Genomic DNA, 18072 nt, shown 5'->3' with positions numbered 1-18072 from the left:
ACTACGAACATAAAGCGTAGAAAGTTTTACTTATTTCTAGTTACCATTATATTAAGTGCTAGAGAATATCAGAAACTCATTTCACTATAGAACATGGATAGTCTGAATTTTCAGAAATGTAAAAAGAAAATTAAATTGATGGGGATCTTACTATTTGAATTGCTTAAGCATATCCTTGTGAATTCGATTGCAGAAATCCTCAACTGTCCTCCTTTTGGACGACAGGATAACAGGATCCTCATAATCTGGATTCAACCCCTTGGGCTTTGTGTATATGCGAGTTAAATTAAGATACTCCCATATCTTTTCCAGCAAACCATCAAGGTTCCATTCCAGGTGAGAACTGCAAGAACCCATTATAAATGACAAATCAAATGCATACAGTGGATAATTTGAATAAAATGACTGAACTTCTCGACCAAGATATTATCTTAGAATCACAGCACAAGTACAGTGACATCAGTGCTAAACTGTCTGATAATTAGCAATAAAAACAGTCCTCATGATATAAAACAATTATAGAACTAAATTAATCACAATCTTACAATTATTAATGCCAATATCACTTCTAAACCTAGTTAAGGCCAATGCAGACAAAATAACAATAATCAATACTTCATGAAGGCAGATAGCAGTTATTTCTTAATCTAGAAATAAAAGATACAAAAAATTATGCAAATATGAAATTTCAAATCAAAAAGATATGGAGACTAATAAATTATCTTCAAGTTATGAAACAATTATAAGAACAAAATTTAATCACAAATATACAATTCTTAATGGACAATATAGCCACTGTGTCAACATCCAACAGTTTATGAAGTCAGCTACAAATTATTTTTAAATCTTGAAATAAAACAGACAGAGTGAGTAAATAAGAAATTTACTAACTGATGCAGAACTGAGGAAAAGTAAAAGAGGGAGAAGAGAATGAGATCAAGAAAGAGATGCAGCAGCAGAGGTTATGAAGAACCAGAGAAGAGGAAATTGAGAAAAGACATAAGAAATAAGAACAAGAAAATAGCATAGAAGAGGACAGCTTAGAAAAGACATAAAGAATAAAAGAAGAAAAGGGGGGGGGGGGGGGGGGGGGGGGGAAGGGAATGAAGAGCTCAAACCCATTCCAAAAATTCAATTTTATTCATTCTCAAACGATCATTATTGTGGATTAGACCAATAAAGCATATACATAGGCTTTTTGATAAAACTCTTAAAACACCTAGATAAAAACAAAAACTCCAAATTGCATACAATGATAAATTTGTTATCTATTGGTTTTGGCTGCCATTCATCTTGACTACAGTACCAGAAACAGGTGCTAAGTTTCAAATCTCCATCTCTGAGGCTTGTCAATATAGTTATATAATGAGAAGATGTGAATTGCATTTTTCTTAAATAAGAAGAAGAAGAATGATCGAGCAAAAAATGGAGTGGGGATTATTATGGATAAAAGCTTAGTAGATGAGGTAGTGGATGTAAAGAGAATAGGGGATAGGATTATTATGGTGAAGGTTATTCTAGGAAAAATGACTATGAATATCTTTAATACATATGCACCACAAGCGAGGTCAGGTGAAGAGATAAAAGCAAAATTCTGGGAGGACCTAAAAGGACTCATACAAATGATACCAATAGGAGAGAAAGTGATTATAGGAGGAGACTTAAATGGTCACGTGGGTAGAGACGAAAACGGCTATAGAGAGGTACATGGAGGGTATGGATTCGGGAAAATTAATAATGAGGGTAAGTCTATTCTAGATTTTGCAATGGCATATGGACTCATCATAACTAATGCTAGGTTCAAAAAACGGGACGAACACTTAATCACATATAAAAATGTCACATCAAGCACTCAAATAGATTATTTCCTCATGAGACAAGAGGACCGGGTATGTTGTAGGGATTGTAAGGTGATACCGGGAGAGTGTTTGACTATTCAACATAGACTTCTAGTACTTGACGTCCAAGTAAGAAATTAAAAGAGAAAAAATCACATAAAACAAAATCCAAGAATCAGGTGGTGAGATTTAAAAGGGGAGAAACAACTAATCTTCAAAGAAAAATTAAGGGGTAGAAGAGAATGGAATGGAGAAGAACAAACAAACCAAATGTGGAGAGAAATGGCTAATGCCCCGAGAAGCACAACAAAGGTAGTGCTTGGAGAGACAAATGGTAAAGCCCCTAAACTTAAGGAGTCTTGGTGGTGGAATGAAGAAGTACAATTGAAAATTAAAAATAAGAAAAATTGCTATAAGACTGTATATCAGTGCAACAATGAAGAAAATCAAAAAAATTACAAAGAATCAAAAAAGGCAACAAAAAAAACTGTTAGTGAAGCAAGATCAAAAGCATACGAGAATCTATATAAACAACTTGATATAAAAGATGGAGAAAAGGATATATATAAATTAGCTAAAACAAGAGAGAGAAAAACAAGGGATTTAAATCAAGTGAAATGCATAAAAGATGAAAATCAAAATGTATTAGTGAATGATGGAGCGATTAAGGAGAGATGGAAGGAGTATTTCACAAAATTATTCAATGATGATGGCAACACAAGAGTTAAGTTGGAACATCTTAGTAACTCCAAAGGGAACGTAAGTTATATATTTTATCGACGCATAAGTCCAAATGAAATAAGACAAGCATTAAAAAAGATAAAAAATCATAAGGCGGTAGGACCGAATAATATACCAATAGAAGCATGGAAATGAATGGTTGAAGAGGGCATCTCCTGGCTAACGAAATTATTTAACGCGATTCTTAAATCAAAAAAGATGCCAAATGAGTGGAGGAAGAGTACTTTGGTCTCGATATATAAGAACAAATGAGATGTTCAAAACTATGAAAATTACAGAGGAATTAAGTTAATGAGCCATACCATGAAACTCTAGGAGAGAGTAATAGAGCAGAGGCTTAGAAAAGAAACAGAGGTCTTGGAAAATCAATTTGGTTTCATGCCTGGTAGGTCAACAATGGAAGCTATTACCTACTGAGACGCCTAATGGAAAGGTATCGGGAGCATCAGAAGGACCTACATATGGTGTTTATAGATCTAGAAAAGGCCTATGATAGGATCCCTAGAGAAGTATTATGGAGGGTTTTAAAGAAAAAAAGAGTCCAAATAGCCTATATACAAGTCCTTAAGGACATGTATCATGGTGCAGAGACAAGGGTCAGAACATGCGGAGGGGATACTGAATCGTTTAAAATTACAATAGGATTGCATCAAGGTTCTACACTAAGCCCATACTTATTTGCTTTAGTAATGGATGAACTCACTAAAGATATTCAGACAGAAGTGCCATGGTGTATGCTTTTTGCAGACGACATAGTGTTGGTGGATGAAACAAAAGGAGTGAATACTAAGCTTGAGTCATGGAGAAACAATTTAGAATCTAAGGGATTTAAATTAAGCAAAAAGAAAACAGAATATATGGAATGTAAATTTAGTAAGAATGCAAGAGTGGAGAATATTATAATAAAATTGGAATACCAAATCTTACAAAGAAAAGATCATTTTAAATATTTGGGATAAGTGATTCAAAAAGATGGAGAAATTCACGAGGATGTCACACATAGAATTAAGGCAAGTTGGCTAAAATGGAGAAATGCATCGGGGGTGTTATATGATAGTAAAATCCCATTAAAACTAAAAGGAAAATTCTATAAGACAGCTATAAGACCAGTTTTGTTGTACGGCTCAGAATGTTGGGCAGTCAAATACCAGCATGAGCAAAAGACGAGCATAGCGGAGATGAGGATGTTAAGATGGATGTACGGCCATACAAGAAAAGATAAAATTAGAAATGAAATTATTCGTAATAAGCTAGGAGTAGTGCCAATAGAGGAGAAGATGAGAGAGACTAGACTAAGATGGTTTGGTTATGTGAAAAGGAGACCAAGAGACGCTCCTGTGAGGAGAGTTGATGAAATGGAACAATTAATCAAAAAAAGAGGTAGAGGCAGACCTAAGAAGACTTTGGGGGAGACATTAAAGTTTGATATGAAGTGTATGGATCTCAATGAAGATATGACAAAAGACAGAAATACATGAAAGTCTAAAATTCATGTAGCCGACCCCACATAGTGGGATAAAGGCTGGATATATTGTTGTTGTTGTTGTTGTTGTTGTTGTTAAGAAGAAGAAGAAGAAGAAGAAGAAGAAGAAGAAATACAACTGCTGCAATTACATTATGAACTATGGAAACATAACATGCTAGCTATGCCAAGATGGTATACTATAGCCTCCCTGTTATTACAGTTTTGGACCTTTTGTGTGAGAAATCAGTGTACATATGTTTTCCTTTCATACTTTTTTTATTGCATATTTCACAAGAACTGCAGAAATAAAGCCAAATCTGAATCTATACCTCAATCAGAATCAATGTTGAATAACCAGAGATTAGCAAAATTCTGTTTTCCTTTCATCCTTTTTTTTATTGCATATTTCATAAGAACTGCAGAAAAACAGCCAAATCTGAATCTATAGCTCAATCAGAATCAAGGTTAAATAACCAGAGATTAGCAAAATGTACATGGATGCTTTGACCTCTCTAAATCAGTAGCAAAAGGCATCAAATTTCAAATCTTAGTCATGGACGTTTCTTGATATACTTAGGAGAGTTGATGTAAGTTAACATAATCTCTGGCCTCAGTAGTCACATACAATAATTGGTGATTTGAGCGTTCCTTCACTTCAGTATTAACCACATATGGCATAAAATATTTGAAAGATGGTGGGAACACACACAAACAAATGAAGAGAGATCAAAGCATAGACCCAGGTAGTAAAAGAACGTGCATGGTTGTTCCTAGAGGAAATGAAATATAAAACAGGGATTGGAAAGGAAATAAGGCATGAATTTTTTTTCCTGTTTTGGAGAACATTTGGGGCATACATTCAGTTCCCAGGAATGATAGTAAAGTCATTTTGCGCATTTAAAAGACTAATTTATTCAAACAAAACAATGGCATTTTGCCATAACCTCAAACTAAGGACTCGTGATCCAATTCTGTTTACAGTTCAGTAAAAAGAAACATATAACAAAAAAATCTTTGTCAATTTAAGACATTACCTGATTGGACAGTAGTGAGGAAGTTTATCCAGAATCTCCAGCTCTTCCAGTGTAATCTGATCAATTTTGTTTACAACATAGATGCAAGGCATATACACCCTACTGCCCTCAATGACGTCTATAAGGTCATCAGCAGTTGCGTCAAATCTGAGATTGACATCAGCGTTGTGCATTCTGTATTCACTGCATATTGCCTTTACAGTTTCAAGATCCAGATGTGTGTTTGCAACTGTTGAGGTAAAATTAATTCCACCCTTGTCTTTCTTCCTGAATGTCAGATTAGGTGGCTCCTTGTTTAACCTGTTTTCAAGGGAGAAAAATAATAGAGGGTACAAGATTATTAATTCAGAGAGGAGAAGCAAAAGAATGCAGCTCTAAGAAGTAAGAAACAACCTAAAGATGCAACTTATGAACATATAATAGTTAAAATCAGGGTAAGGCAACAAAGCAGAAAGAATCAAATAAGTAGTTTTAAACTCCAAACCACCCAATTAAAATCAGGGTAGGACTAAAAAGGTTTTCCCAAATAAATTAATAAATAAAACCAAAAAGTTGTGATAAGCAAATATATTCAGAAAAGTCAGAATATGCACCAAGGAGTAAATGCTAGAGAGTTTCTGAAGTGGATAGGTTAAAGAGCAAAAGTGGTATCACAAGGCATGCTAGCTATCATTTGGCATAATCACGAACCTTTCATATAAAACCATATAAATCATCTAGCATTGCCCTAATACAAAATATTAAGCAACTAGCATATAATAATTTAAAGATTCTATTGTCTATTTTGCTATAACCAGAAATTATTGAGTCATGAAATTCCAAAGAAAGATAGTTATGCATTCATTCCAATTAGTCTTGTGGAAGCAATCCCAGGAAGATTGGCAGAAGTGTTGCTTTCTATTGATTACTTGAAAGATGAAACTCAAATAAAAATGAGAACCCAACCCCCTAAAAGTTGAACACAAGACAATGAGCCAACACTTATGCACAACTTCCCAATAATTCTGTGATTTGTAACAAGTTCTTCCATATCTAAATGAAGCAGGGACAGTTAACAACAACATATCAAGCCTTAATACCACTATGTGGGATTGGCAACATGAGTTCTAACTTGCCAGTCATTTTTATCAGCAGTTGTATCTTCTGTAAGACACTTGTAACTCATATCATACCTAAGAGTCTTTCACTAAGTTTTTCTCCATGTGATGAATTGGACAGATAATACAGATAAAAGCAAATGAGAAAAAAAGGGGTGACTAGGCAGCAGTGGGATATGCCACCTAGAATATCAACCAGATAAATCACAAAAAGCCAAAAAAAAACAGAAGGGATAAAAAAAATAACAACAATATTACCTGATACCAAATCCCTCAAGTTCTTTCTCAATTAAGCGTTTGTGAGTTATCGGCTTAATTGCATCAAGGACAATTAGAATACAGTTGCAGGTCCTAGCAGTACTGATAACCTGGATTGTGCTGAAAATATGTTAGCATACCAATCCAATGAATACATGAAGAAACCGTACATCGAACAATAGCATCCAAAATAGGAGCAGTTAATAGCATTATTCACTCCTTAAAGAAACATGATTCCCAAATAATGAAGTATATGGTAGAACCTTCAGTCACCACCATATACAAGATGATCAAAGAACAATAATATAGACCACTTACTCGAAATACAAAGCAAATCAAAATGTTAAAGCATTTGTTGACAATGTTCATCACATATAAATAGAGCATTTGTTTATCATATTTAACGTTTTTTTCCAGATAAGTAAATCCATATATAGAAAAAAAAAAAAAAAAAAGAGGCCATCTTGTGGAGGAGAACAGGGACCAAAAAAGAAAGAAAACGGGCAAGTAACCAAAAGAAAGTTAAACCAAAGAAACTCTAAAAGCCATGTGGGTAAAACATCTGCCAGAACTTAAAAAATAAAAATGCCACAGATGAAGGCATCACCACCTAACTCCATGAATATAGAAAATGAAGCCCAAAGGTCTCTAGCTATGAAACAAATGGAAAAGTATATGATCCAGCAATTATCCAGTAACTCATACATATGACACCATTCCAAACAACTTCCTTCTACTTACTAGCGTGGTAAGACTGCACACTGCAGGTAGCTGACACATTAAAAGATAATTCATTTTCCATACAACTTTCCAAGGAAGTCAGAATTTAGATATCCCAAGGACTCCACTAAAAGAGCAAATATTGAAGGTCTCCTGCCAACTTGGGAGCCAATTTGATTGTCTACTCCCTACCCAATCATGGGATTATTTTGAAACAAGCTGTAAAAGGATGACAAGGAACCAATTTCTCAAATCCTAAAATTTACATATTAACCTAAAGGAGGGAGAGAAAGAATCCACCACCCCACTTCTTTGTTAAAGGCAGGCCCAAAAATAAATAAATGAATTAAGAAACGGCACACAGGGGTCTGTGGCCAGAACAACTATCCAATCAAAACCTAACCGTAGACCAATTGCCAACCTTTTGGCAAATACACTCACAAACATCCACCTAAACCCTTGTAATATCTCCCTACATAGGCATAGGGCCAAAAAGAGCCTAATTCTACAAGGGGTAGAGATTCCACCGTTGGACCACCCCCTCAACTTAAAACCATATCCACAAGCAATCATTCTTCTCTACAATCCATCAGGTTCCCAGTAAATCTGCCCAACCACTTATCAACCCAGTTTTATTTAACAAGCCCAACTCTCTACAGGATCAAGGAGTAAAATCTGCAAAATATATAAAGGCCGAGCCTTGGTAGCAAACCTAAGGTTGCTCTTTTGTGAAAGGAAGGTCCAGATCAAGTTGCAGTACAGCCTCTTTGCAAGCAAAAGAAAGGTTGCATACAAATATGGCCAGTCATAAGCCTTGTCCACTAGAAATGCTATCTTATTTGACTCAGATCAATACCGGCTCTATTCCTCACCACAAACCTTTCCCCCATCCTCTCCTTTCCTAAACCCTAGAGTACCTGTAATCTCCACCATCAAGACTGCTTCAAGACTAGGAAAAGACTGAGCCAAATCAACTTTCACTGTTCAACCCAAAGAATCAAGAACAAAAGACTAAAGAGGAGGAGATCACAATGTAGTGGAATTTGTGAAATGAGCTACTCTCAGCCAACTTAAACTGTCACAGCAATCTCCACTCCTCCATCTTCAACCAGACCCCACCTTCCTTCCAAGATCTCCATCCAACGGACCTAAGGAAAAAGAAAGGTTTCAACTATGGGCTTAAACAAAAAATCTGGATTTCCAGCGTCCTCACTTGAGGGAGTTAATCTTTTTAAACAAGTTGGCTTTGTGCCCCAAATTCTTAGAGACAGGCCCAGGACAGTTATGACTCAGGCCCAGGCGAGCCCTTTTAGAAGACCTAAAATTTCTAATGCCAGTAAAACTCCAGCCAGCTTCATGGCTACCTATGGTTCAGGGGATCTGACTGCTCTGCAAACACAATTGCTGGCACACCATTGAGGTCAGACCAGATCTGACCCCAGACCTGCAAGGCCGACAGGTTTGCCCAAGGTGCAAGACCACGAACTCAAATCTCAGACCATTTGTGGCTGTCATGCCCCTTCTTATCTGCAAGCTCCTACAAAGTTTTGTGGCTGTATAGCCACCTGTAGAAAAGTTAAACCCAAATTTTGGTTTGCAAGAGAGGCTAAACACAGGTTATAAGAATAAGAGCCACCTCTGTCCATCCCCATTCCCTAAGCTGTAGGAGACAAGAGAAACACAAACTATCAGGCATACCTCCTTTCGTAAATAGACACCTTCCTCCTCTACTAGCAAGGCTCACAAACATCCTTCTATTACATATTGAGAGGAAATGTCTACCACAGAACCTCTTGGGTTGAGAGCCCAATCTAAAGATGAACTCTCCTCCTCATTTCCACACTTCAAGAAGCTTTCTAACTTGTCTACCACATCAAAGCTCTTCAACTCTGCCAGGAAAATCTTTCTCATCCTTTACTGGCAACCACATTGACATATATGTTGTACTAATAATTTCTCTGTACATGGCAACAGAAGACAATCTACAAAAACTAAAATATCAAGGATGAAAACAAATTTACCAAGTTTATGGAGAAAAATCCAAGCAATAACAAATATAACAAAAACTATATCTGCACATTTGGTACAGCGATATGCTTGGTGTTAGAAAAATCTAACCATAGAGCTTCAGACGAGTACATACCATCATAATTTTTCTGTTCATTACAAGTAAACTTTAACAACTACAGTATCACCTCAAGACTACACTTTTAGAAACCAATTTAAGAGTGTGTTGCATTTGAGTAGAGCATGAGCAAGCATGCCAAACACCAAAAATATTCACTAAAGGTCCAACAATATATGTAATTCAACCACATAACAGATTGTCCAACTGGCCATTAGAAAGGGACCAATAGTAGATACAAAAAGAAAATGAAGGAGTTACAGGTCCGAATTCAAATTTGGACATACTTATTATAAATGAAGAACACTTGATATCACCAGCTAGCAACTGCAATAGAAATCTCAATGTTTTAGCAGAAGCAAAACCAAAGCATTTCGACAACTATAGTAACAATTTACCTGCCTGCCTCTACCCTTTCCATCCTTGGCACCCTCAATAATACCAGGAAGATCCAACAACTGCCAAAATAATATACAAGTTAAATTAAAAAATTGAAGAAAAATTTGAAACAGAAGGCACAGGGGGGAACAAAATATTTTCCACAACTTTCGATAACTATCTATTAGACTTCTTAATGACACAAGCAAAGAGTTCAGTGAACTTTATTTGCAGAAAGCATCAGTAATCATTGGGAGAGAACAAAAACAGAACAAAACATCAACCCTCCCACAGACATAGCATGCACAGAGGGAGGGGAGATGAAGTTTTTTGCTATTGAAGTATTCCATTATAAAAGCCTCCTTTCTTCATGGAGCTTGAGATCTTAGATTCTGCAATTAAAACCCATTTGCAACGTTGTTTTCCCCTATAAGACAAATGAAGGCTATAATGGAACCAAGCATAGCTACATTTAGAAAAATCCCTTGCTTTAACTCGATTTCTCACAATTTGTGGTGCCTTCTTTGTTCAGTTGGGTGAGAATCAAGAGGGGAATGCCGTGTGTCTTGTGGAGCTTTATAGAAACAGTGAGTGTCTTGACATCTATTTGCAGGTCGAACCCTTGTATGTGGGTTTTCCATCATGGTTTCTGAGTGCATGATGCAATAGTGAGCAAACAACAAGGGAAATTCAGCTAAAGGCAGCTAGATCACACCTTTCCAGCAAGAACCAGCCACCCAATATGCTTGAAATGGGTAAGAACTAAGTGATGGTGCTTTACGTGCTTTATATATTGTCTTGCTTGTGGTTTTCGTAAAATGATATGCATGTCTATGTTGTTTTGTGGTCTTCCTTGTCTAGTGTGTAAGTTATGCTTGTAAATTGGTATGGCTTGTGTGTGGCCCAGAGTATACCATGTTGGAGCAGGTATTGGCTTGCTATTGGTAGGACCTAGGTGGTTTTGTGGCTAGCCTATATTATATATAATTTTGATGACATGTTTATGCAGTTTTCATATACAACGAAAAGTTCGAACAGCCTCAGATTGACAAATGGCTAGCAAGGATTTTCGAAAGAAAAGCTTAGAAGTGTTGACATTTTTTGTAGGGCAAATTGCATCCAAACCCCTTGTGGTTTGGGTCATTTGCAAGGAGACCCCCCTGTGGTATAAAAATGTCTCTAGAGGTAAAAAGGATTACCTTTTTTGCCCAAACACCACATCCAGAAACATGACCCTTGAATAAACCTCATGGCACACATTTTCACTTAAAAATGGAACAGTTTTAATCAGAAATAACGAGCTTTGGTAGCTACCTTAAAATCAAAAAAGCAAGCAAAAACAAAGCAAATCAAGAACAGTAAGACCAATTCCCAAAATCAAAAAGGCTAAGCACAAATATGCAAATGCTAACATGAATTGTTTCTTTGTAAAGCTGGGGGTTAAAATAATTTAGTAGTTAAAAGCAGTAATATAGGATCCTCAGAAGGATTAGGTTCTTTGTTTTCCATATGCAGTAGTTCTGCTCAGTTCTGAAACATCTTATCATGTGCAACTTTGTTATGGTCCAGCTCTGGTACAAAATCCCCCTTATCAACTCACCATTCAGTTTCATTAAAGAGATAAAAGAAGAAAGATGTCATAGCATGCAAAAAAATTTGGGCTCTTTTGCAATGTATCATAATCTATTTCTCCTTAAAGTTGTGGTGATACAGACATGCACATAGCTGATTCATAACATTAAAAACAAAAGGAGTTGATAAACCCTTAACTCATAAGATCACTACCTAAAAGAAAATGTCAAACAGGAAGACCAACCTTGGGAAATACATTTACTGTGCATCCAGGTAAAAGGAGCTGATAAGCCTTTACAAGTTGTTGATCCATACAAATAGAAAATGCATAGCCAAAACTACAGTGGAAAACCATACCAAAAACAGGAACCACCACATTTAGACATCCATGGACGATGACAATACCTGAATCTTAGCTCCTCGATACATGATCACACCAGGGATACAAGTCAAGGTGGTGAATTCATATGAAGCAACCTGTGAACCAGTAAAACATAAGGACTTTGGGACATCAACATACCCTAATGCAGAAGCAATTTCACAATGTCAGGCATATAACCAACAAAAATAATAAGGGTTTTTGGACAAAAGTAAGCCTCAAAGCTGATTGATTGTAGCACCAGTAAGGCATTGAAAAGAACCACAAGCTAACTTATGGCTTCTCAGGGACTGGGCATTCATCAAGCTTCTTGCCAGAAACTTGGTATAATGAGCAGAAAAAGCACTGATAAAATTACAGGATATGGGCATGAAACAGCATGGACTATGGGGCCATCATGGCCTAAGGGAAGAGCTCAGGGCTATGGGGCGATCCAATTGGCTGAAGATTCGATCGGAAACGGCTATAAATAGCCGAGATTGAGGCAGAGGGTTTGATCAGGTTTCAGTGTCAAAATCCAAGAGTTTGGGAGAAATTGAGAGGCTTTGATAGAGGGCTTTTGTTCTTGAGGTGTTAGGGATTGTTTCCGGAGAATTTGGAGAATTTTGGAGGTGTTTTGGGGGTATTTCAAAGCTCACCGAAAAATCGAGGAAGTCGCTGGAGCCAAAGTTTAAACAACCGATTACAGGGTTTTCAGTCTGATTTCCAAGCCAAAAGTGGTCCTCGTGTGTTCGGAAGAAAAGGTAGAACAAGGGAGGAGGAGAAAATCCAAGAAAAACAAGTCAGACTAGTCAGCAGCGACAAGGAAGCAACCGAAGAAGACAATCAGAGCACAGGCGCGTGGGAAGCATGCAAGGCACGTCGGCTGCAGGCATGTGAGAAGGTAAGAAAACAAGGAGAGAAAAAAAGGAAAAATAGAGAAAAATGGGAAAAAATGGAAAAAAAAATTGGAAAATTGAGAAATTTAGTTTTATTAATCTTCTCAAAATTTTGGTCAGGAAAGATATCCGGGAACAAGTTTCAAGGCAAGGCACGTTCTTCAAGAGGGCTCAAAAAGCTAAATCGAGGTGAGTGGTTTTCCTAAAAATTTACATGTAGTATGTTTGCCTAAATGAATATGAAATTTACAAGGGATTTGCCAAGTTTATGTGATTTATGTGCATCTTGCTACACATGCATATTCATTTTATATTGCCTCGGTAATGATGATATTACATTGAACATGATATTAATGGCATATCGATAATTATGTCATCCATGTTGACCATAGTGGAATGAGATGTTGCCCTAATAACGTAACCGCATTTCCTCAAGTAAGTTTTGTCAGAAGCCGCAAGAGTCTCTCGGGGACAGATTTTCCCCAGAATGAGAATTGCCGAGGATGACTGCCTAGGGTTCGAGTTCCACGCCGAGGCTAGAATGCTAGTGAAAGCTACACTAGGGTGTCGATTTATTTATGTCCATGCATCATTCATTCATGAAATTTATTTTAACCCTCACTTAGAAGATTCATTTTCTAATTTGGACTTTTGTCTTTGGAATATTCCACATTCCAAGTGAATCAAGCAATAAGAAGGGAAAAGAAGTGGTCGAAGCGTAATTTAATTTCAATTCATGTTATTCCCTATGTTTGAAGTTCAGTTTTATATGTTATCTCATCTATCGGATTTTGTAATTTATTGATTGTTGAGAACAGTAGTGTGCGGTTGTGCTTGTATGAAATTATGATGCTTTCAGGTATCAATTCTAGCTTCTGCAAGTGTTTTAAGTTACCATTCCTTAACTTATCATATGGAATGCTGAATGTATTTATGTATGGGGATTTTATATTGAGGAATCTGTGATGGAAAAAAAAAAAAAAAAAGAAAGAAAGAAATCTCGAGAATAACGGCGAGTCGTTACACCTTCCCCCTCCCTACACCCCAAATTAAGGAGCAAGGAAAAGTAAGGAGTGGAAGGGGAGGAGAGCATTTCATTCCATTTCCTCTCCCAAACAAGGGTAAGCTTTTACCCTCTCCTCCTTTTCCTTTCCCCCATCCAAACATAGGGTTTAAGATAATTGCCGGGAAACAAACAATAATAAAGTATAAGACCAATGAACTTTGTCCTACCATACATACATGTACTCTTCTAAAATTACAAAGTACTGGTGAATATTTGATGTCAGATGTTCAAATGGGATATGTGCCCAACACAGCTCAAGAAAATAGGTTAAACTAGAAGAGTAATGTATGAAACAATTCAAGAAAACTAAGGCCTTGTTCTCTTTGTTGTTTTTAGGCCGTTTTCAGTTTTCAATTTTCAATTTTTCAAAACAGTGAAAACGTGTTTACTTTCATTTTTTCAAAAACGCATTTTCGAAAACAAAGAAAAATTTTGTAAATAAAACTCAAAACAACAAAAAGTCATTTTGGTTATTTTCATCACAAACATGCTCAAAATTTTCAAAACACGAAAAACACTACAGACAAAAAGAACGCATTTTCAACAATCTCAACACACACTTAAAATACAAAACTGAAAATGAATTCAAAACTCAAAATTGAACACTAAAATGTGAAGAGAACAGCCCCTAAAATTCTCTACATAAAAGTTTTATGCCAAGGTATAAACACCATTTTATTTTTAAATAACTGCTTAAATATGTAATTCAGCAGTATCCTCTCCTTGTGTCCTTAGATATGATAATCACATGGATCCAACAAGACCCATGCCCATCCATGGTAACCTAGTTCAAGTGACACATCTACTACCTAAACCAAACCTCTGACATTCCTGGGGGGGAACAAGGAAGAGAAATAACTCTATTGTCAAGCGAGGAAGATATTTCAAACATCAATTGGATCAGCTATAGGGCAAGGCGGATGCACAAATTCTAGAAAAAAGAATGAAACATGCAAAAAATTTTAAGAAAGAAAATTCTAAATTAAATTACTTCCATTTGAAACCACAACCCCTTAAAGTTGTTGCCTATTGATTGATTTCTTAGTTCAACTGAAAGGAAACATTTTCTTTCCATGATTATATTTGCTTCTTATTGTAATCAACCTTGTCCTTTCCTCGTATGTACTTCCAATCCTTAGATCAAATAAGTGATGGAACATGACCATATCTTTAGATCATCTTTCCTACAAGTTGTTTTCACAATATCAAGTATGTGATTAAACACAACCATATCAATTATCTTCATTCACTACCATCTCAAAAAACTTTTTTATATGAAGACGGTATTGGAACTTTATCTCATTATTTTCTTCCTATAGGGTTGGAAAGGACTTCCAGCGTAAAATTTTGTCACATTTTTCTTTTGCATGGATTTATATTGTATATGTGACTTTTAGAAGTCAATTGACATTATGAATCTTATGCCACCAACCCTAACTTAGTTAGGATAAAGTGTCGTTGATGTTGATGATGATGACGATGACAAATGACCAAATTGAAAAGCAAGAGTAGAAAATAAAGACCAAACGTTCAAAATAAGTAGCAACTAAAATGTTGATTGTGGTTTCATTAGTTAAGAGACACATCAACATAAATTGCTTTGAGAAAATAATAATGATAATAATTACAACATATAACCATAATGCAGGACTTGATTGGTAGTCCTCACTGAATAAGGAACACAAGCATTGAGATCATGTAAAGATTTCTCACCTCTGAAAAAGTTCCTGTTAACTTGTTTAAAAGTGTGGATTTTCCAACGGAAGGGAAACCCACTAGACCAACTCTTGCATCTCCACTTTTTGTAACATCGAAACCTTCTCCAGCACCACCACCTCCTTTAGATGGGGGTGCAAGAAGTTCCCTCCGTAGCTTTGCAAGCTTAGCCTGGTACCACAAACATAAACTTCACATTCACCACCAAAAAATATATAGATAATAGCAATAACAAAAAAAAACCAAAATTTAAAAGAAGTTAGCAAATGTCCAAACAATATAATAAATTTAGCACATGACAACAAGAATTGAGGGCTCAAATTAGTTACTGCAGCCTCACACTTCTTTATCAACTACAATGACAGAAGGTAAATTGAACCCCATAAGATTGAGCCTCTTGACTTTTCAGTTTTCTCCAAAGACACTCTTATTTGACAATTCTTTTCCAGATTAATATAGTCAGCTTTCTACAGCTTATTCTAAATGAAAGTGACTGAATAATTTCAAGAGCAGCTACTCCTAAAGAGTTCTAGATGCAAAGAGAGACTTAAAATGAAAGGTCATTCAGCTTCTTCCTATACAATTAGAATATTTGCAGTATCTGAGGTAAAAAATGCACATCATTCAAAATACAAAGAACTTGTTTTTGTAAATATTTTTCCATGAATCAACAAAACTTACAAACTATTTGATGTCACAACCCCAAGGAATCCCAAGGATATAATAGTCATACAAATTATATGTTTCTTATTTTGATTGTATTTTCTATTATAGTTGTTAGTATATTCAGTTGTAAACCTATAAATAGGCTAGAGTAGTTAGAGGATAGAATGATTTGACTGATAATTGAATCCCAATTCCCTCTCTCAATTCTCCTAGCTCTCCCTCGGCCTTCTCTCTTCTCCCACAATTCTTTACGTTCTGTCCCTCTCCCTCCCTTCTACTCTTTCTTTCCTACGCTCATACCAATTTACTTCCTAAACCCTAGTCAAACCCTAGGGTTGTAACATTTGATATCAGAGTCAGTCATCCTCAACTGTGATCTGGAAGTTGTAGCAATTGACCAAGGCGATTCCGAGCAACAAATTCCAACAAAGGTTGATTTTTGGAATTTGAAGGCTACTATGGAATCCGGTAGTAGCAGGTGAGTTCAGGCGCTAGGTTGCAGAACTGATCGGGGCGGTAGGCATTTCCGAAAGCTGCGGCAATTCCAACGAACCTTGGCAGTAGGTTTGGTAGTTGAAGCAGTGATTTCTGACAATCCAAGCTTGAAGTGGATGATGATTGGGTGGCGATCGTGAATCACTTTGATCCGACAAGTAGTGAAGGCGCGATTGAAGCAAAGTCTTGAGTGAGTGAGAGATCAGAAACTGTTTAAAAACAATTTCCGCAAGTGATGATTTAAGTGATCCTATGTAGCCTGAGGATTCGATCAGTTCGACTGCAACTGAGCAGCAATCCTCAGCCGTTGAATTGGTTCTAGACGATTCAAGAAGACGCGGATTTTGGTGACTAAAGAACCATTGGGTGAATGATTCCCCTAGGTGACTAATGTGAGGCAATTGTTGCCTGTGAATCTAAGCACTCCTGTTCAAATTTTGAGGGGGAAGCAAGTGGTAGCCTCGTGGCTGAAATTTCGGTTGTTGAAATTGATAGCGATGATATTTAGAGGTTGTTTACCTGCTGTTAGCCAAAACAATGCAGAGCGGTTTCTGGCAAGCCAGATTAGCGTCAATTGAACAATGAGGTAATTTCCATCGCCAATCCAGTTAATCGAGGTCCATCGTCGGTCCAGTTAATCGGAATTGAACTTGGATTTGAAAGGCATAGCTGAGCAAAAGCAAACTCGAATTTGAAAAGTAAAGCCGAGCAAAGCCACTTCAGGTCGAAATTAAAGACAACGCAAGCCAGGAGAGTGTCGACAGTGATACCGAGTCGAATTTGAAGCCAAATCAAAGTGACGCAGTAGGTATTGGATCGAAAACGGGTCAAGAAGTGAAACTGAGAATCAACGATTCATAGGCAGTGGCAACAAGAGCCAATCAAACTCTCAAGAAGCTAAGATTAGGAAGGTGAAAGTCCTTAGCTACTACAACGTAATTAAGGTAGAGGATCCACGAATTGGGAAGCAGATCAGTAAGTGATTGCAATCTAGGCAATACAAAGTGATTCATCGAGAGCAACCAACCCTAGGTTGTTGGCTGGTGCGGCGATCAATACTCGAGGAATTGTTCATTGTAAATAAGATCTTGAGAGTGGTCGATTCTCAGCGAATTCTCAAACTATGACAGATCCGAAGGTCCACGAATGCTGAATTGAGGTTGAGGCTGATGAGAACCAGAAAAGAAAACCACTGAGACTTCTATTCAATTCACCAACTCAATCAGATTACAAGAAAAAAAATTGGGCATTCGAGAGGCCCTTAACTCTCCCTAAGAATTGAATCCAAAATTCTTTCTTACCCCCTACTAATTTCTCCCCCCCTCTACATATTCTCTTCCCTCCTCCTCAACTGAATTTGGTTTCGCACTTGCTGGGTTGTTACACAACCCAGCAATTTTCCTAGTCTTGTTATGCCAGCCAGCCAATTTACAACCTTACCCCTGCCCCTTGGACCTTATTTGATAAGTCCAGTGAACTGCTACCATTACCCCCCCCCCCCCCCCCCCAAAAAAAAAAAAAAAAAACTTTCTAATTGTCCTCAAGGTGGAAAAGTGGAAATTGTTGCTAGATCAAGTGGTAAGGCTCTCAAGTAGCTTCCAATAGGGATAGCCCCTTCCATTGTATGAGCACCTCTAATCTTCG

General features: G+C 36.9%; 1 protein-coding gene across 1 annotated transcript in view; it reads right to left on the bottom strand.

Annotated features, from left to right (window-relative positions):
• Positions 1 to 18072, bottom strand: part of LOC127804746 (developmentally-regulated G-protein 3) — a 47491-nt gene that overhangs the window by 1726 nt on the left and 27693 nt on the right. Inside the window, exons 3-8 of the mRNA XM_052341722.1 lie at positions 15265 to 15438; positions 11634 to 11705; positions 9677 to 9736; positions 6434 to 6543; positions 5079 to 5378; positions 152 to 343 (exon numbers count right to left, since the gene is read on the bottom strand). Of these exons, the coding sequence (XP_052197682.1) occupies positions 152 to 343; positions 5079 to 5378; positions 6434 to 6543; positions 9677 to 9736; positions 11634 to 11705; positions 15265 to 15438 (908 nt within the window). The remainder of the gene's footprint in view (positions 1 to 151; positions 344 to 5078; positions 5379 to 6433; positions 6544 to 9676; positions 9737 to 11633; positions 11706 to 15264; positions 15439 to 18072) is intronic.

The sequence above is a fragment of the Diospyros lotus genome, chromosome 6 (genome assembly GCF_014633365.1).
Source record: "Diospyros lotus cultivar Yz01 chromosome 6, ASM1463336v1, whole genome shotgun sequence".
Taxonomy (NCBI): Eukaryota; Viridiplantae; Streptophyta; class Magnoliopsida; order Ericales; family Ebenaceae; genus Diospyros; species Diospyros lotus.
This window is presented reverse-complemented; position numbering and strand designations above follow the sequence as displayed.